The 20,145-nt window shown below is 40.0% G+C and overlaps 1 protein-coding gene, 1 non-coding gene and 1 pseudogene across 3 annotated transcripts; 1 reads left to right on the plus strand and 2 right to left on the minus strand.

Annotated features, from left to right (window-relative positions):
* Positions 1 to 2,626: 2,626 nt before the first annotated feature.
* Positions 2,627 to 7,373, minus strand: LOC103404919 (formin-like protein 3). Its single transcript, XM_008343883.4, has 6 exons — positions 6,606 to 7,373; positions 5,671 to 6,430; positions 5,123 to 5,582; positions 4,831 to 5,033; positions 4,170 to 4,405; positions 2,627 to 4,072 (listed from the first exon to the last, which is right to left on the minus strand). The coding sequence occupies exons 1-6, from the start codon at positions 6,762 to 6,764 to the stop codon at positions 3,083 to 3,085; spliced, it is 2,808 nt and encodes a 935-aa protein (XP_008342105.3). The 5' UTR covers positions 6,765 to 7,373; the 3' UTR covers positions 2,627 to 3,082.
* A 1,369-nt stretch (positions 7,374 to 8,742) lies between these two features.
* TRNAA-AGC (transfer RNA alanine (anticodon AGC)) lies at positions 8,743 to 8,815 on the plus strand. The gene has a single exon. It is a non-coding gene; the product is annotated as a tRNA-Ala (tRNA).
* A 1,331-nt stretch (positions 8,816 to 10,146) lies between these two features.
* LOC103404786 (beta-amylase-like) lies at positions 10,147 to 17,910 on the minus strand (annotated as a pseudogene). Its single transcript, XR_011578187.1, has 8 exons — positions 17,740 to 17,910; positions 17,281 to 17,629; positions 17,022 to 17,186; positions 16,665 to 16,928; positions 16,547 to 16,568; positions 11,231 to 11,418; positions 10,597 to 10,836; positions 10,147 to 10,516 (listed from the first exon to the last, which is right to left on the minus strand). The product of XR_011578187.1 is annotated as a beta-amylase-like (transcript).
* Positions 17,911 to 20,145: the final 2,235 nt, after the last annotated feature.

The raw sequence follows: 20,145 nt of genomic DNA on the forward strand, positions 1-20,145 counted from the left end.
GGAATACCTTTAGTCAAATTCTATTTAAACGGTTGAATTTGGGAAAACTAACTTTAAAGACGGGTCCAGAACGTCGAAATTAGCCTAGGAGAGGTCCCAGACGAAACCCCGAAAAATAAAGTCTAAAAGTCAACGTTGACCGGTCAAAGTCAAAGTCAACGCTGACCTTTGACCGAGTCAATGGTCAAAGGTCAACTAGGCTTGGATTTGGGTTGGGCCGAATTTAAGGCTTAGGTCTTTGGGTTTGGAGGATTTAGGGAAATAGATTTAGGATGTTGGGTTTTTAGGTTTTGAGCTTAAAGCTCTTATCAGAAATGGCCCAAGGGCCCTAAGGGTTTTTGGGTTCAACAAAAGGGCACAGGCCAAAGCCCTTAAATGTAATGGCTCAAAAGGGCCTTTAGGTTAAAAAGGCTTAGGCCTTAACAAATAAGGCCCAAAGGCCTTACTTTAAACCGAAAACAAAAATAAATAAATAAAATAAATAAATAAAAGAATTAGGTTTGGGCTGCAACGGGCCTAAGGCCCAAGGGTTTAGAACGGCCTGAAAAGCCTGGGTTCGACGGAGATACACGCCGGAGCTTTCCCAGCTCCGACCGACTGCAACCAAAGGTCCAAAGCTCTGATCTACACACCAAAATGAAGTATAGAGAGAGAGAAAAAGGTTAGTACCCTTGGTTCGCCGTAGATCGGCTGGGAAGTGGCCGGATTCCCCTCGACATCCATGATTTCGCCGGAGATGGAAGTGGGTTCCTCCGAGTCAATCTCGTTCTAAAAACCTTACAAATTAACAAGATTACACTCAAAATCACATCCAAGCTTTAATCTAGAACAGATAGAGAGAGACCCGAGGTTTACCTAACCAGAAAAATGAAGAAATCTCGCCGGAGAGCTCCGGGGTTTCCTCGAGTTGTGCAGCGACATGAGAGAGAGAAAAAGACGAGGTTTGATGATGATAATGGTTGATTTCCTCGTGCAGGTACGCAGTTGGGTGTGTGTGGGTGTGTTTCTAAGGGAAAAGATGAGAGAGTTGCAAAGAGTTTCGAAGAGAGAGAAAGATATACGGGATAGGGAAGAAGGAGAGGGACAGAGAGAAGAAAAGAGGGGTCACGGGGTGGGGGGACCGAAAAAGAGAAAAGGGAGAGAGTTAGGATGCTGCCACGTGGCGGTTTAGGGTGAAACCACATATAATATCAATAATTGGGGGGTGGTTGTAACATGTGCAGTGTCGGCGCGTGGACCTCATGCGCCGCCGAAGCTGCCACCTTGCGGTGGCGCATGACCGTACCCGAGGTCATTTTTATGTTTTTCGATGTCCTGAATCCATTTATGATGTCTATTTCCTGAAATTCAATCGTTTGAGTATAGTTTTATCAATTGTACCCTTTATGTGCTTAGGTGGGAATATTAGCAACGATTCTGTCATCCCTATTTCGTACGACTCTTTGACGACGAAGTATTTGTGAGTGGACTCCTTCTAAAATGCATGTTTTATTAGTAGAAATGCTTACAAGCATGATTTAATATTTACGTTTTACATTTTACGAAACATTTTATAAGTAAATTGGATTTACATTATATGATTATCATGCTATATTGAGAATATTTTGAAATATCATATTTTATCGAACTTATGTTCTTTGTAGTATATATGATGGATGACTATATACTATTTATGAACATGTTTTCTTTACATTTCTTTATAGTATATACGATGGATGACTATATGTTATGATGATGATTTTGAGATATATGTACTTATGTTTGGAAATAGTATGTTCAATGTTTTGTGCATATCTAGAGGTCACTGTTTTTCTTACGGGTAATGAAATATATAGGCCTTCGGGTCGGGTGATATATAGGACTTCAGGTCGGGTGATGTAGGGGCCTTCGAGTCGATTGAAAATTTATATATAGGCCATCAGGTCGATTTGAAGATTTATATATTGGCCTTTAGGTCGGGTGATGTAGGGGCGATTATGATACCACTAGTTAGCACACTATATACGAGATATGTTTTATGAAAGGTTTTATGGCATGCTAGGGTTTTCGGAAAACCTATCACATATTATGCTATTAGTTTTCATAAAACTTTGGAGTTAGTATGTTGATAACTGTTTTATTATATATATATATATATATATATATATATATATATATCAACTTGGTCTACTCATGTTCGTTTTGCGCCCCCTCAAGACATAGGAACAAGGAATACGATTCAAGATACGAGACATTCCCCTACCAGTGATACCATGTCATCCTCTCTGCTTGACATCTATTGTAATGCACTTCTCTATCTTACCTTCCGTTTGTACTCTGGATTGGTTGTATGCTGTAAACATGTCATGCATTATCATTAGATTAATTGTTGGGAGTTGAATATTAATATTGTGATAGTATCTTCACGTAGGAATGAATAGTCACATCCTATTATTTTGCTACAATTTATGTAGTTTGAACGCAATTTATACGCATGAGTTACTTGTTCTCAACATATGCATTCATTAAATAGCTTGCGTCACCTTCTGGTGTCCACCAGCACGTGACCATTCCGATGTCCCTTGGACATAGGGATCGGGGCATGTCATGTTAGTTGCAGTAAAATAGGATTTTGAGAAGAAATATGTTGTATATATAAAGATGGCAAAAACAGCAATGGTGTTTTTGATCTTTTGGATTAACAAGTCTTTCTGTACATAACCCCATTTGCCATTAGATCCATGGGGTGCCCTTTCATCCAGTATTCTTTCTGCAAAGACACAATCTTTGTGCAACCAACAGATTTTGAACATGAAATTCCCGTGCTCGAAAGACGGAGAAATGCTGCGAACCACCGTCTGGTTGTTGTGCTTTCGTGATTTCAATGCTGCCTAAATTCGTGTAGCACAATGAAGAATAGGGAGTACTTGACAGATACAAAGAAATTACCACAAAAACTTGAAGGCCAATTTCATCTGCACACATGGTTTTAGCACTACTGCATTACTTGAACTCCAAGCAACCTTTAATTTGCTTCCAAACACAACCAAAGCATAAGGAAATTTTTTTCCAAATTAAATTTTAGCTACTCTATATGAAAAAACTAGGTCTCATCATCTGAACTGAAACCCTCCTCCACCCGCCGTTCTGCAATTGCTGGAAAGAGCCGTTGACGCATATCTGTAGGTGGTGGCTGACGATTTTTTGGAGTTGTTTCTGTCGCTGTTGGGACTTGACGCATAGCTGTAGGTGGTGGTTGACGAATTTCTGGAGTTGTTTCTGTTGCTGTTGGTGCCTGGGCCTCTGTAGGTGGTGCTTGACGATTTTCTGGAGTTGTTTCTGTCGTTGTTGGTGCCCGGGCCTCTTTCTTGGCATTCTTCGCCGCCCTCATTGTTGAATTTCGAACCTCTGTGCATATCTTGTTTAGAATTACCAAGAAATCACGGACAATCGCAAATAAGCGAATGCCTTCATCCCTCCCTGCGTTCCCGTGGAAGTAATCCGCTGTGCTTTTCACAAGAGCAGTTATCCTCTTTTCTTCTTCCAACAACCATGTAATATCAGATTCTGCGTGCTCCACAAAACTGACTAGTGTGCGTTGGAATTCACTATCTTCATCCAGATTCTTCATCTCAACATTTATAAAATCTCGAGTTTTGGTTAGTGATTGGCCAAGATTTGCAACTGTCGACACTAGGCTATCAGCATCTACAAGTGCCGCCTTTTTCACATCTTCAAGTTCATCGCTTAAACCTGAGACAACCTGAAGACCGAGGCTACACAAGTGCTCCTCTGATTCATCATTGACATCCTCAGCTATGTCCTCTGTACTCAAGTTTGACATGCTCCGGCTTTCTCTGGCTGTGCGAATAGCTCTTCGACCCTCAGAACGGATGATCTCTTGAACAACAAAGTGCATGAGTGTGGTTTTGCCATCAGTGCCTCTTACATCAGCAAGTTTCAAAAGTGTATCAAGCCTAAATGCCTGTGCACCACCACGGTAGGTGCCATCATTCATACGGTTTCCAGTTTTAAGAACCGCTTCTAAAAGTTTTAAGAATAGCCTGTTCTTTCTGAGTTTGTTGCAAGCAACCTGACATTTACGACGAGGAATAGTAAGATAACAGAGAAACATTGAGGTTTCTTTGACTGGCTATAATCGTTCAAGAGATATAGTGCTAGTATCTCACCTCTAAAGTTATAAAGGACTCTTTAGTGGTAGAAACGTCCTCTTGGAGGGAACACATGAACAACAGTGACTCCATGCGCTTAAAAGCAAATGGTATGTCAACCATGACTTTGAGGAACCGCTCTGCGGTACCAAGTTGAGCAATATCGCCTGTGAATAACCTAAGCTTCAATTCTTCTTCTGCAGTCGGTGCCATCTTCAGCAAGGTTTGGAGGAACTCCACAGGAAGCTCATTACCTGACTCAATCAATAAAGGAAATAACTATGTTACAGATAAGAAATATCACATAGACTAGCCCATCGTTCTTTATAACTTATTAAACATGGTAGTTCCTGTTTTTATTCAATTCAAACATGGTATTTTTGAATTCTTAATTTCTGAGGTTCCATGTTATGTTCTTTCCTTTTAGGTTTTTATTCTTCGTAACATGATAATCGAGTTTTTATTCGATTAAACATGGTAGTTTCTATTTTGTACATGGCCCCGACTTATTCTATTTCTTCTCATATTTTGGTACTTGGAATCAAAATTGGAGAAACATAACATGGAACTTCATAGTGGCAAACGCCGAAGGATGAAGAGTTGATCACATGTAAAGAGCATACAAAATGGAATATATCCTAGAAACATTTCTCACGACGAGAGAAACAGAGAGAGTCACCTTCTCGGAGGGCATCAGCAACTTCTTCCGTTGTCACATTCAATGCTCGTAGAAGAATTGCAAGATTTTGTGCTTTCTTTCTGTCAATAATTTGAATATACTGGACTGCAGGTTCTAAGGCTGATGGTTCCTTCTTCCGATCATTTTTAGCTTTATCCACTGCGTTATAACCAAATAGCGACTCTATCTGCTCCTCATTGAATCTGTAAATAAGTTGGAAGTTAAATTGCAGTTTCTTTAAGTAATTTTGTGGATGAAAAATTCGATCCATCAAGAGAAAGTAAAGCCTTACTGGAATGATCCTGCACTGATCTCATGCCAGACCATTGACTGATCCGAATTGGCATTAACCTTATCCCAGAAAAATGGCTTTAGCTTGGTCTTTTGAGATCCCTCAGCATCCATATCGCCACTATCGCCACTGTTTGCTTTGCGATTAGGTCCTATAGGTGGACGGTTGATCTTACCGGCCAATGGTTTCGGTGGAGGTGCAACTTTTGGAGGTGGTGGGGCTTTAGGACGAGGAGGAGGAGGTGGTGGTGGACCTGGTGGTTCAGGCGGCGGAGGAGCTTGTCTTCCAGGGGGAGGTTTTAGGGGAGGAATTGACCCTCCTGCCATGGCTTCTGATGTAGTTGCATCACCCGGTGCAGATTCGTTGTCTTTTTTCATGGCCATATTGTTTACAAAATTTGCGTTAGTGCCAAACTCTTTGTTACCGGAGCTTTCTAAACTAGTAGACTTCTGAGAAGAACCTGTGGCATTCAAAGATTGTGACACGCCTCAAAATGCGAAGAAAATCATCATCAATCAGCGCAAGAGATCAGAGAATTGCATACATACCAGCGGATAATGTGAGAAGAGGCCTGTCATCATTTGGTCCATTTCTTGGACCAATTTTTCGGCTTCTCCTTTTCTTCACACAGCAGAAACAGATAAGTGCAACAATGACAAGTGTTACTACTGCAATTCCAACAATAGCAATTAGTTTAATCACACCGCTGTTATCCTTTTGTGGCGCCTTTTGTTTTCCGGATGAGGGATTCTTCGCTGGTGGATTTTTCTTTTTTGGTGAGGCATTCGCATCCTTTGATGTTGGATTTTTCCTTTTCGACGAGGGATCCTTTGATGCAGGATTTGGACTAGCACGTAAAGTAGTATGAGTTCGTTTAGAAGGTGAGGGTGAAGGTGCTTGATGTCTAGGCAACTTAGCAGCAGGGCCAGGAGCTATAACTGGAGTAGGCCCTGGAGCTAGAGATGGAGAAGGGCTTGGCGTTGTTAGCCTATGCGAATCACTGGCCAAATGTCTTCTAGGAGCATCGGGCCACCCTAAAAGCCACTCTAAGTAGTTGATGAACCAATTTTTCGAGGTAGCCTTTTTTCCAGAAGCACGAAGCAGAAGCCCTTTCTTTCTTAAGCAATCAAAAAATGTTTGTTTCACATGAGGAGGAAGAACTAAAACTGCATGGTGTATGTTGCTTTTCAATAAGAACGTTGTTTCAGAGTCAGCGGCTGCTTCCTGTGGAATGTACAAGTTAAAATTTTTGACAGCATCTTTCACGTCTATCAGTTCTTTCCTGCAATGAAGCCATGCCTGCTCTACCTGTAGTCAAATTTATCCCTAATTAAATTCATACAACTATATACGTATCTACCAAATTACTATCCCCATTACGAAATGGCAAAATGTTCAACCTTGAAATTAGTCATAACATGGCTAAATGCATGAAAAGGAGAAATAATCAGCACAAAAAATAATTTAGAGGGTAATTCCATACCATGTCTTCGTCTATCTCCTCCGAAAGCCAATCGCCACCATTGCCGGGAAACGTTTCTTTAGTCCTCCTCACCCCCTCCGACGCCCCTATCACCAATGCACAAAGCAGAATCACAAAAACAACCGCATAACCGTCTCTTCTCATTTCCACCCCGTCCATATATTTTCCTTCTCATTTCATCGAACTTGTGGCACAAACCTCCAATTTTCCCTCCAACAAAACAGAAACGAAACGTTTCCAAATTGAAAAAATCAAATACCAGCCTCCAAGCTCCACCTGCAACAATGGCGGCCGCGCGCTTCTGCTCCTCCTCCCAAAGTGATTAAAAATCTTCAATTTTGACGACAACCCACGTCAGATTTCTCAGCTCCGAGAAGAACCCACAATGTTTTAAACCATCTCGATCGGAAAATCCGAGACGTTGAAGATTTGAACGTGGAGATATGAACATGCAAAAACAACAATGCCTGAAAAATAAATTTATACTTTTTGATACGTCAGAGCATTGTTGTGTTCACGACCGCCATTGATAAATGCAATAAAAAAGATGAATCAAAACATAAAGTCATGGGGGGCTGTAAACTAATTCAACCCCAGAAGGATTTTAGCTAATTTGGATTTTTTTTAATAATATTTTTGTGTTTAGATTTTTGTTCGCCGGCATGTTTCTTGTTTTTCGGGGGTTTAGGAGAAGAGAGAAAGAGAATGACGCGTAATATAAGACGTGAGGAGAACAATGTGGGACGCCCATGATTGTCTTTAGACTTATTTTGGTCATTTGTCTCTTGAGCTCCTTTCTGGCTTTTACAATACTTGCCTTCAATCAACTTTTTGTTTTTCTAATTTTTTTTCCTTATCTAATACTTTCCATATTTTTATCCTAAATTTAGCTTCCACGTTTTTTTATTAGAGTAGAGGGCAAAATTTGAACTTAAGCTCTCGAGTTAAGTGATAAATAATATTAATCAATTGAGTTACAAACTCTTATATTTCATTGTTGTTTAAAGAACGTTTAAGGAACTCATTTTCTTAGCACTTGAGTTTGAATCCCCCCCCTCGTTTAAAAACGTTACGATGGTAGTCGCAATTATCTTGCCTCTCTGCACTACTGCTTCTCTGAAGTGCGTAGAAGTTTTGGCTGTTTATATACAAATATTTGATTGCCATACGTATACATATATAACATGTAACAATGTTGCTCATCAGCTAGCAAACGATGCTTTTTAAGTTGTATACTTGTAGTAGGGATACAGTATGGATAGAAGACGTTCCGACTTGGTTGGAGGTCTTTGTAGTAGAAGATGTACCTGTGCCCCTTGATTTGGGTTCAATGAAATCAATCATTCACCCAAAAACAAAAAAAATTATTTGTACAATTGAAGCAAGTCTTTATTCATTTTTTGTGTAGTAATAAGGGTAATTAGCAGGAATGATTTTAGATATTTGGTTGCAAAAATGATCAGTGTTTATTATATCTGTCATTATATTAGATTTAGGATCGTTATGTGGTTGTTATGTCATCGTTGAGTCATCGATATATGACTAATATGTCGTCGTTACTAAAAACTGATCAGTTCTCCAACTAAATGATCGATCATTCATGCTAATTTGCCCTTTTAAGAAGTGTAATATTGCATTTAGCATACTATCAAACATCTATCGTTTACATATGCATGTGTGAATGATAACATTTTAAGAAGTGTAATATTGGACTAAGCATATGTCTATAAAACTAAAATCTATTTAAAATTGTTTTCACTCTGGACTTGTACTTGTAGGTCTCGTTGTTGCTTAGGATTGTATAACTCACTAAACTAAATGAATGTTAAATGGAAATATGGATATCAACTTTCATATTTGTCCAAGTAAAGGTAGATGATAGAGAAATCATGCCGAAAAATTATTTATCCTAATTAATCCCCACAAAATAGTGGGAATTGAGGGACAAGTTTTCTTCATGACTTCTCTATCTTTTATCTTCACCTAGATAAAATATACAAATTGAAATTTATATTTTCATTCAATATTCACTGAATCTAGTGGGTTATCCAAGTCAAACCAATCCAAAACCACAAACGAGCATTTAAACAAGTCCAATAGTACGTTATAATAAGAGTTGTTCATTAAACAATCAATCGGGGATGTAGCTCAGATGGTAGAGCGCTCGCTTAGCATGCGAGAGGTATGGGGATCGATACCCCACTTCTCCATCCTTTTTTAAGCTTTTCGGTTTTTTTTTCACTTTTTTTAATGAGAGAGGCAAAAGAGGGAGAGGAAACTGAAATGCCGGCCATCTTCACGAGCTTTTCAAATATATTTACACACACACACACACACACACACACAAACTACTCAAAAAATCTCTCTGCACCTTCACTCTCCATCTCAAACAACAATCTCTCAGCCCACCATTCACTTCCCTGCAATGCGGAACCACCTTCAATCCCTCGCCAAAACCAAATCCTTCCCAAAAGGCCAGCAGCTCCACGCCGTCGCCGTCACCACAGGAAATCTCAACAACAACACCTATCTCTGCACCAAGCTCGCCGCTTTCTAATCAAGCTGTGGTAAAATGCCGCAGGCGGAGGTGATTTTTGATGGCATTATACTGAAATACTCGTTCCTGTGGAATTTCTTGATCAGGGGTATGCCTGCAATTGCTGTTCGTTCAAGTCTCTGGTTTTGTACCTTGAAATGCTTAGTTCTGGACAGAAAGCGAACAATTCTACGTACCCTTTTGTTCTCAAGGCGTGCGGCAATCTGTTGGTTTTTGGAAATTGGGAGGAGGGTTCATGGGGAGGTTGTGGTTAGTGGGTTGGAGTCGGATATTTATGTGGGCTAATGCTCTTCTTGCAATGTACTAGAAGTTCAGGGATATGGGGTTGGCAGGGCGTGTAGATGACGCATATTAAGACCATGGAAGTCAAAACCTAGCAGTGATACATGGGCTGCACTTCTTTCTGCTTGCAGGCTACACAAGAATGTTATGTTAAGCTGGCGGACATTGCAGCACAAAAAGTTCCGAAATGAACCCAAATGGAGTGGGGAGCTACATTTGCCTTTCCAACATTTATGCTTCTGAGAAGAGATGGGATGATGTGGAAAGAGTGAGAGCCAATGTGAGAAGGAAGGGAATGAAGAAACACCCGGCTACAGCTTGGTGGAGTTAGACAAGAAGGTTCACAGGTTTTTGGTTTGAGATAAGTCACACCTACTGACACGATATATTTATGCCAAGTTAAAAGACTTGAATCTGCAGCTCAAGGAAGCTGGGATACAAGCCTGACACCACTTCAGTATTCTATGACGTTTAAAGGGAAGTAAAGGAGAAGATGCTTTGGGATCATAGCGGAGACTTGCGATTGCTTTCGCCCTTATTAACCCAACCAGGGACAACAATCAGGATAACCAAGAATCTTCGTGTATGTAGCGATTGCCACACAGTAACAAAAATGATCTCTATGCTTATGAATCGAGAGATTATAATGTGAGATATCCGTAGGTTTCACCACTTTAGACATGGAGTTTGCTCTTGTGGGGATTATTGGTGAATGATACTGTCATAAGATTATCTGTACATTCATTCCATGGAAAATACAGATTCTTTTATTTAAACAGCAGACATCTCAAATTGTTTTGACATTGCCACCCTATGCCAATTTATTGGTTGCTTCACTCCCAGCTTGGCAGTTGTATCGCTTAACTAGAGAGAAGATTTTTCTTATCAAATTAGAGAGTAGCCCACCAAGTCCACCAGCTCCACCACTGACACTCATATCTGTTTCTTTATCCCATGGGAATGGCTCCAATGCTTTGGTTGCTTCCAGAAGATCTTCAATCGAAATCTCTGGTTTCGACTGTTTCAGAGGACCTAGGTGGTGATTGTGCTTCTCTGGGTCTGAACAGTAATCCTGCATAAATGAGGGATCTGATGACATATTTCACCAGGAAAGAGCATGTCCTTAAGGCACATACATAAAGATTTGCTTACCTGATCAGCATGCATCTTTTTTACAAATATCTTGAATGTATCAAGATTCGTCTTTTGTAGTAGTTCATCAGACAAACGAAGGAATGTCACCCCGTACATCCTTAATTTTGGTTGGCCGTCTTTATTGATGCCATTTGGTCTAGCATTTAGAAGGATTTGGTCATAAGCCACACTGTCGTATCTAGAAAGTGCATTTTCTCCGGCAACTTCTATGTTTTCTCTCCAACCTCCACTTAAAACCTGGACATGTATTTTGCAAAACATGATTGTCATAGTATGCAGTTGTCCATTTTCAATGCATCCTCGGTTTAACTTGTTTGTTCCTTCTTATTTGTTAGTGATGCGCTTTTACTTTCCATATTTTTCTCATTGACAATAGTATAAATTCGTTAAGATACATATTTGATTCCGAACCTGGGTGTTACTGGACATCAAGAATCGAATTTCATTTTTCTGATTCTGTATACTTGTAAAACTGAAGAAAGATAAATTTTTGTAGGGTTTTCCAGGAGAATCATTTCAACATGTTTTATGGAGGGAATTGTACAAGAAGAGAACAGTAAAACAGTATTTTCTCAACGAGAAACGAAACTGAAGTAGGAAAGCTGGTCTTCATAAATTTCAAGATCTTTACCTGCTGAACAAGTTCCTGAGGCGCACTTTTGGCGTCAGCACTTTGTTCAGAGTTCCTCATCTCTAAACATGTGAAATTCAAAATTGCATGATGCCTTGACAGCATCCTTGCTATAGGTCGGTACCCATTTCTATCTTTCACGTTGTAGTATCCTGCAGTAAGCTCCGCGGCATGATTATCAACTTCATGTTGGAAGCTAACCAGCTCCTGGAGTCGAGGAGTCGAAGGCAGCAAGATACTCCCGAGCAAAAGGATGTCATCTGCATCGAAGAAGAAGAAAGAAAATGAAGGGTTCTAGTCTCCAACGGCTAGTTTTGTTTTTAAATGTTTGTGTAAGTGTGTGAGTGACAAGTGTACACTCCAGATTAAATCATTTAACCCCAAAATGAAGGGTTAGGATGTAATCTGGAGTAGTAAGGCTTAATGGTTGTTAAAGCCTCTTGTCAATCACCTTTTGTAGAAAGTATGGGTGATGGAAATGCACCATACTCTTGTGTAAAAATCACTCTACTTATTCAATTAAGTCTGCTGCATTATTAGCACAGCAGAAACCAAATCTCCAAGTTCTTTTCCTTTCAATTTCTCTACTATCCTACCCAAGAAACCGTTTCAAACACTCAATCAAAACACAAAACAAACAAACTTTAACATGGCCTCAGAGCTTTGTTATTGATCTTACAACTTTCGGGGCGTAATCTGTGCAAGATAAGATCTTTGGGAGCACCAACGTAGTGTCTTCTATAACAATAATCAACAAACAATTCTGGAAATGAAAGGATCCAGCAGTAGCAGTGAGCTAAAAGCTCCAGTCTTTGATGGGGAGAATTATGATTTTTGGAGAATAAGAATGACAACCATTTTCAAATCCTATGATCTATGGGATATGGTTCAACATGGGTATGAACTACCTGAGATGGAGATCGATGCTCTAGAGGAGGATCTCACAGAAACACAACTCAAAACACTGAAGCAGAATCGGATGGAGGATGCTAGAGCACTTGGAATCATTCAAGGTGCTGTCTCAGACACCATTTTTCCGAGGATAGCAAATGAAGAGACTGCAAAGGGAGCTTGGGAAGTTTTACAGCAAGAATACAGAGGAGACACCAAAGTTAGAAAGGTAAAACTTCAGTCCCTTAGAAGAGATTTTGAGTATACAAGAATGAGGGAAAATGAGCTGTTAAAAGACTACTTCACTAGGCTGTTTGATGTTGTAAACAAGATGAAAACATATGGTGAGGAACTGCCTAATGAAAGAATTGTCCAAAAACTGTTGATTAGTTTGACTAAACCCTATGATTCAATAGTGAGTGTCATAGAAGAAACCAAAGACACTGAAACTCTCAGTGTACAAGAGGTGATGGCATCCTTAAGAGCTTTTGATCAAAGGCTCGAGAGGCATGCTGACTCTGCACCTGAGAAAGCCTTTCAAACACTCAATGTTGGATCTAGTAGTCAAGCCAGTGCAAGCAATCAGAAACCACAGTGGAAGGGCAAAAGCAAGAAATGGGAAGGAAAAGGGTATCACAACTCAAGACCTAACCAAGGCAACAACACCAATGTAGGTCCAAGAACCAAGCAACAATGTAAGCACTGTGATAAATTCCACCTTGGAGAGTGTTGGTTCAAGGACAAACCTAGATGCCACAAATGCAACAGGTTTGGGCACATTATGAAGGACTGCAGATCAAAGAATGTGCAACAAGTAAACTGTGCAAATCAAGTGGAAGAAGAAGCAAATGTGTTCTGTGCTTTCAATGCAAAAATGGAGAGAAACAATGAAGTGTGGTACATTGACAGTGGCTGCAGCAACCACATGACTGCACATGAGTCTTTACTTATTGACATCGATATAAACTTCACTGGAAAAGTGAAAATGGGTGATGGAAACATTGTCAAAGCCACTGGAAGAGGAACTCTGGTTATCAACACCAAGAAAGGAAGAAGATGTATAAGGGAGGTGATGCTAGTGCCTGGATTGGATGAGAATCTACTTAGTGTGGGTCAAATGATGGAGCATGGCTATTTCTTACTCTTTGGGGGAACTGTGGTTGAGATCTATGATGACAGTTCCCTATCAAACTTGGTGACCAAAGTAGAAGTGAAAAACAGAAGCTTTCCACTTGTACTGAAGTACTTAGAAGAAGTGGCAAAGAAAGCAAGTGTGACAAGTTCTATGAAACTATGGCACAAGAGACTTGGTCATTTAAACATGACAAGCTTACAAAATCTGCAAAAGGATGAAATGGTGCAAGGTATACCAAAAATGGATCAATGCAATGAAATCTGTGAAGGGTGTGTGTTTGGCAAGCATCACAGAGATTCATTTGAAGCTGGAAAGGCTTGGAGGGCAACAAAGCCACTCGAATTGATTCACTCAGATGTGTGCGGACCAATGAGAACAACAACAATCAGTGGAAACAGGTATTTCCTAACCTTCATTGATGATTATTCACGGATGTGTTGGGTGTATTTCATGAGGTTCAAGTCTGAGGTATTCACAATATTCAAGAAGTTTAAGGCAATGGTGGAATTGCAAAGTGGATACCAAATCAAAAGACTAAGAAGTGATAGGGGTGGTGAGTACACCTCACATGAGTTCAATGTATTCTGTGAAGATGTAGGGTTGGAGAAGCAACTCACTGTGGCATATTCACCACAACAGAATGGGATTGCAGAAAGGAAGAATAGGACTATAGTCGAAATGGCTAAGTCTATGATGCATGAGAAGAACATGCCTTATAAATTTTGGGGTGAAGCTGTGAACACCTCAGTGTATCTATTGAATAGGTGTCCTACTAAGGCATTGGAGAAGAAGACTCCATTTGAAGTGTTCAGTGGAAGGAAGCCTTCTGTGAAGCATCTGAGAGTGTTTGGCTCAGTATGCTACAATCTCATCCCTCATCAACTAAGGCACAAGTTGGAGAAATCAAGTAACAAGGGTGTTTTTGTAGGCTATGGTACCAGTGAGAAAGGATACAGAGTTTATAATGTATTGACTCAAAAGATAATCCTATCAAGGGATGTTATCTTTGATGAAGACTCAATGTGGAACTGGGATACAATGGTAGAGGAAAAGGACAGTGTCTCTCTACAAATTGACCTAAACAAAAGGCAAACAAGGGAGCCTATAGAGACCTCAGTTCAAGAAGAAGTCACAGATAATGGTGACATACAAGGGACCCCACAGCAAGCTACTATGAGTCCACAATCAAGTCAATCACAGACAACAACTCCTAGTTCAACTCCAGTAAGATTGAGAAATCTGGATGAGATTTATGCTACATGTAATTACTGTGTAGTAGAACCAGAAACGTATGAAGAAGCTGAGAAAGACAAAGCTTGGAAGAAAGCAATGAAGGAAGAGCTTGAAATGATAAAAAAGAATGACACTTGGGAACTTGTAAATCGACCAAGTGAGAAGCCTGTGATTGGTGTAAAATGGGTGTACAAAGTGAAGCTAAATCTAGATGGTTCTGTGCAAAAGAACAAGGCCAGGTTAGTGGCCAAAGGTTACTCACAGAAACCTGGTGTAGACTTCAATGAAACCTTTGCTCCAGTAGCAAGGTTAGACACCATAAAGACCTTGATAGCACTAGCAGCCAAGAAGGGTTGGAAGCTGCATCAATTGGATGTTAAATCTGCATTTCTAAATGGAGTGCTAGAGGAGGAAGTGTTTGTGGAACAACCTCAAGGGTTCACAAATCAAGAGTTTCCAGAAAAAGTGTACAAGTTAAGGAAGGCTCTTTATGGCCTAAAACAAGCTCCAAGAGCTTGGTACAGTGAGATTGATTCATATTTCATTGAGAAAGGATTTCAGAAAAGTCCTAGTGAAGCTACACTCTACACCAAGATAGAAAGCAACAACAGGACACTCATTGTCTCAATCTATGTGGATGATGTTGTCTACACTGGAAATGATGCTGCAATGATGGAAGAGTTCAAGGAAGAAATGATGAAGAGGTACGAGATGACTGACCTAGGCCTCTTGCATCATTTTCTTGGCATTGGGGTAATTCAAAAAGCAAGTAGCATCTTTATTCATCAAAAGAAGTATGCTGAAACTTTGCTTGAAAAGTTTGGTTTGAAGGGTTGCAAACCAGTTTCTACACCCTTAATTGCAAATGAGAAGCTCAAGAAGGAGGATGGAAGTGAACCTGCAGATGCTAGTCTCTATAAAGCATTGTTGGCAGTCTATTGTATCTAACTGCAACAAGGCCGGATCTAATGTTCTCAGCAAGCCTACTTTCTAGGTTTATGCAGAATCCTAGCAAGATACATATGGGCACAGCTAAGAGAGTGCTAAGATATGTACAAGGAACTCTTGATTATGGGATCAAATATGAGATGGGAAAGTCATCTATTCTAATTGGATTCTGTGACAGTGACTGGGGTGGCAGTGAGGATGATAGTAGAAGCACATCGGGCTATGCTTTCACTTTCGGATCAGGGGTTTTTTCATGGGCCTCTGTGAAGCAACAAAGTGTTGCACTGTCCACAGCCGAGGCAGAGTATGTGAGTGCATCAGAAGCTACATCTCAAGCTATTTGGCTAAGGTTCATACTTAAAGATTTTGGCGAATTGCAAGTTGAAGCCACACCACTTCTGTGTGACAACACCTCTGCAATTGCCGTGACTAAAAACCCAGTATTTCATCAGAGAACAAAACACATCAAGAGAAGATATCATTTCATCAGAGAAGCATTGCAAGACAACACAATCAAGCTAATCTATTGCAGCACAGAAGATCAGATCGCAGACATATTCACAAAAGCACTACCGAAGGAGAGATTCAATTACCTGAGGGGTTTGCTCGGATTGACTCCCAGAAGCAGTTTAGAAGGGAGTGTTGGAAGCTAACCAGCTCCTGGAGTCGAGGAGTCGAAGGCAGCAAGATACTCCCGAGCAAAAGGATGTCATCTGCATCGAAGAAGAAGAAAGAAAATGAAAGGTTCTAGTCTCCAACGGCTAGTTTTGTTTTTAAATGTTTGTGTAAGTGTGTGAGTGACAAGTGTACACTCCAGATTAAATCATTTAACCCCAAAATGAAGGGTTAGGATGTAATCTGGAGTAGTAAGGCTTAATGGTTGTTAAAGCCTCTTGTCAATCACCTTTTGTAGAAAGTATGGGTGATGGAAATGCACCATACTCTTGTGTAAAAATCACTCTACTTATTCAATTAAGTCTGCTGCATTATTAGCACAGCAGAAACCAAATCTCCAAGTTCTTTTCCTTTCAATTTCTCTACTATCCTACCCAAGAAACCGTTTCAAACACTCAATCAAAACACAAAACAAACAAACTTTAACACTTCATACCACCAGTGAATTCCCGATACCTGCTTCGATAATCAAGCACAGACTCTTGGATTAAAATGGGGGTTAAGATGGTAAGTAATGCTAGTATGAGTTTGTTACGACATTAGAATATTTACTTTGGCAGCTAGCTTTAATTTACAGCCCTCAAAAACTTTGTTGGCTTCATCCAGGATCTGATCACCATGGATCAGTAATTTATTAGAGTACCAAGTCAAGAAGAACTTCCCTTTCTCAGTAACGTACGTCCCGTTTGATCTGAAGAACCCTGAGGATTCAGGAGTATCATTGTATTCTCCGGCGTTAACTGGCAATGCCCATTCAGGATGACCTGCAACCGTTGCAGCCTCCTTAAACTCTGCTTGGAGATACTTGTCATAGCACTGCAATATGGAATAGGTAATGTGCTTAAAACTTAAACCTGCTTAATATTTCCAGTAAGCCATAGGATTGTCAAATTAATAAATCAGTCCCACCTGAAATTCTCCAATCCCTGGAAAAGCCCATCCTTGACTTTCCGGATAAGAGGGGTACCTGAGCTCTCCTGCAGGGCCAAGCCCTACTTCAATGTCTATAATAAGTCCGGTTTCTAGAAAATCCGACATGTTCTCTCTGAAGCTTTTCATGTAATCGCTGTATATCTGTATAACAGAACGATTAACGATGTAACCTTGATAAAATGAACGCTAGCTGATGGCATGAACATTTTACATGTTGAAATCTTGTGAACCTTACCTCCACAGCAGTTCGTCCGTCAAAGAGACGCAGGTTATCCACACCTAGAGTGAGGTATTCCGGGTTCCTGTTACCTTTGAGATTGGTATAAAAGATATCGGGGTCTGATTCTCCGATCTCAAGTACCCATTTGGAAATGGGGATTGTTACAACATCTCCTACATTCTTGAACTGATTGAAACACGCTCCTATAAGCACTCCAATCATACTGCTTAGGCCCTTTGGATTCTATGATCCCCCACCACACATCTATCATAACCCTATCAACACCTGCCGCTCATAGCTCCTTCAGATCCTTCACGAGTTTGTCTCTGTCTTCCAAAACATTGTCAACCGTAACAAATCCCAACTGGTACGAAGACAAACCCAAAAAGAAAAATTAGAACTTTTTGTGATGATCATTATATTTCAAACTATAATGCATACATAATGCTAGTGAAAGGAAGAATTATGACTTACAGGGAGCATCACGAAGATCGGCACATAATTTTTTAGCATCGTTTCTTGATAACTAAGAGAAGTTGCCACCTGCATTGTTGTGTAAGAGAAGATCTTTTAGGGTTTGATTTCTCTAAAACGATGGAGTTTATGCAGTTTTACTACTCCAGCCTGCTGCCTTTTATAGAACATATATCACTATCTTGATGACCAAAAAAAGAGATAAGCACTTCTTCTGCTGCACCTTATCTTTGCACAAATTATTGGTAGCCCCAATGGGGGGTCATTTATCATCTAAAATCCACATGCTTATTTTGTTTGCATTCTTATCTGCTATTTGGACCACCTCTGAGAGTCTGATACCATATATAGCCCTCAAACAACTTTACAAAACTAGGTCATAGATGCATCATACAAGGAGCATTAAGGTCATTGAACTTACCTACAGCATCATTAATCTTACAGTGAAAACATAAACTTGCCCTCCTTTCAGCACATGTTCTAGGCTTTTTAAAGATTCAAACTCATGGATTGTTTTTTTGTTTGGTCAATATTTCAAACACATGCTTCTTGTGTCTGTTTCATGACAAAAACTTATTTATGCCATGCGGCAGTATCTCAAACCAACCACGCACTTTCTTACACGAGTTATTGACTTAAGATACCGTCACAATAACCCCTTAATAAGGAAGTTCTTCTCTTGTTGCAGCCCTTAAGATTTTTATGAAAGAATTTGTAGATGAGAAGATTGTGAGGAAGTCATTTACCTTTCGTTCTGTGGTGGAAATTTCAGATGCAACAGCTCGAGGACTTTGGATTACACTGCAGGAGCGGAAAGCTGGGGCTGAACTGGTTCGTTGCCTCCATACTCTACTTGCTCCCTCTGCACTCTCGAGCACGTTTGAAAGTGGAACATGCGGGCAGAAGAAGCACCTACTGTGATAAGCAGTTACTTTCTCTCCCAAACCACTGAGAGCTGTGCTTGTTGTCATGGGGACTATACGTAACGACGATGCTACCACGCTGTAATATTATGGAGCAGAAAAGAGTCCGTGCGACATGAAGCGTGATGTAGTATGAAAACTCTGGTTTCTTGTTGCCTGCATTGATATATAGGTTATGGTAATGGAAGATTTTCTAGAGAGTTTTGGTTGGAGAGGAAAAGAGAAGACGGTGGCCACATTATTTTCTGGCCATGCTTATTGTTGTCTTCTCCATTTTTTGTGGACTTGAGAGCATCTGTTCAAAGATAGAAACAAAAAATGCATCCGAACAAGAAAATATTGTATTCCTTTGAAAAGTGGTATGCTTTTTCGTTTTTTTGACGAATGATAGGATATTTATTCATAACAAAGCTCCATCACTCCAATACGTTAGTCACAACTGTTGGTAGATCCACATACCTTTCACTTGCCGTTAATGCATACGGCAACGTGCTTGACAAAGCGTCTCAAGAGCCAAAGCAACTAGCTACGACCCACTATTGCTACACAAGAAATTGTCCGATCATTTTCGCTGTTTCGTTGAATGACGGCTATGAAGGAAAGATGCTTGAAAAAATGCTTCAATGAGGTTAAGGGTAACATAGGTGGCCAAGAGAAACTAACCAAATTGTTGTGTGAGCTTCATCTTGTTTTTGAGATAAAATATTTCTAGAGCAGCTCTTAGTCACGACTAGTTATCAAACTCAACATAAATATTCTTCGGCCATACATTCAAGTGAATCAAGCCGGATACATCCTCAATGAAATGGAGACAAGTACCACTAAATCAAATGTGTTACTTGTTAATTGTGACGTGAATCAATGGTTTGGACATATTGAGCTTAGCTATCATAAATCCAAGATCCAAGTTAGCCAAACCAAATCTAGAGGCTCGCAACTAAAAGGCTTCAAAAGCAATGGAGCCCATAGGACAAGATTGTAAATAGGAGGAAACCGAGGGTAAGTTGTTAAAATCAAGTGATCCAGCTCAGAGGATTCTTTTCTTGGAAATGTAAGAGATCCCGTGATCATGACCGTTTAGCGTATATTGTGCGATAAAAAATTATTTTAAATTTTAAATTAAATATAAATAGTATTTAACGAAAATTGACTGCACGATATATGATAAACGATGATGATTACATGATTTCAAGAAAATGATCCGGCGAGATCCTTTTCCATCCATCCAGCTCCATCCCAAGGGGAATGACATGGCACTCTGGCAGGCAGACAGGATTGGTGGCTCGACTTCCAATATATCCTCTTCAACGGCTTCACTTTATTGATGCCCCTACTATTACAGATATTAATTACTCCTCACCTAAAATACCCCTATTAGAGCAAAGATACTACAACAATGTCATTCAAGTAAAACTTACATGATACCAGTCGTAACTATAACGGTGTACTCAAGTAGATTATCGTTCCAAACCGCACCATATAA

This window comes from Malus domestica, chromosome 17, assembly GCF_042453785.1.
Source record: "Malus domestica chromosome 17, GDT2T_hap1".
Classification (NCBI taxonomy): Eukaryota; Viridiplantae; Streptophyta; class Magnoliopsida; order Rosales; family Rosaceae; genus Malus; species Malus domestica.

Coding starts and splice junctions, on each gene's coding strand:
- LOC103404919 (XM_008343883.4), bottom strand. CDS start 6,764: ATGGACGGGGTGGAAATGAGAAGAGACGGTTATGCGGTTGTTTTTGTG. Junction 6,431..6,605: donor AGGAGATAGACGAAGACATG/GTATGGAATTAC, acceptor ATTTGACTACAG/GTAGAGCAGGCATGGCTTCA. Junction 4,406..4,830: donor TGCTGATGCCCTCCGAGAAG/GTGACTCTCTCT, acceptor TGATTGAGTCAG/GTAATGAGCTTCCTGTGGAG.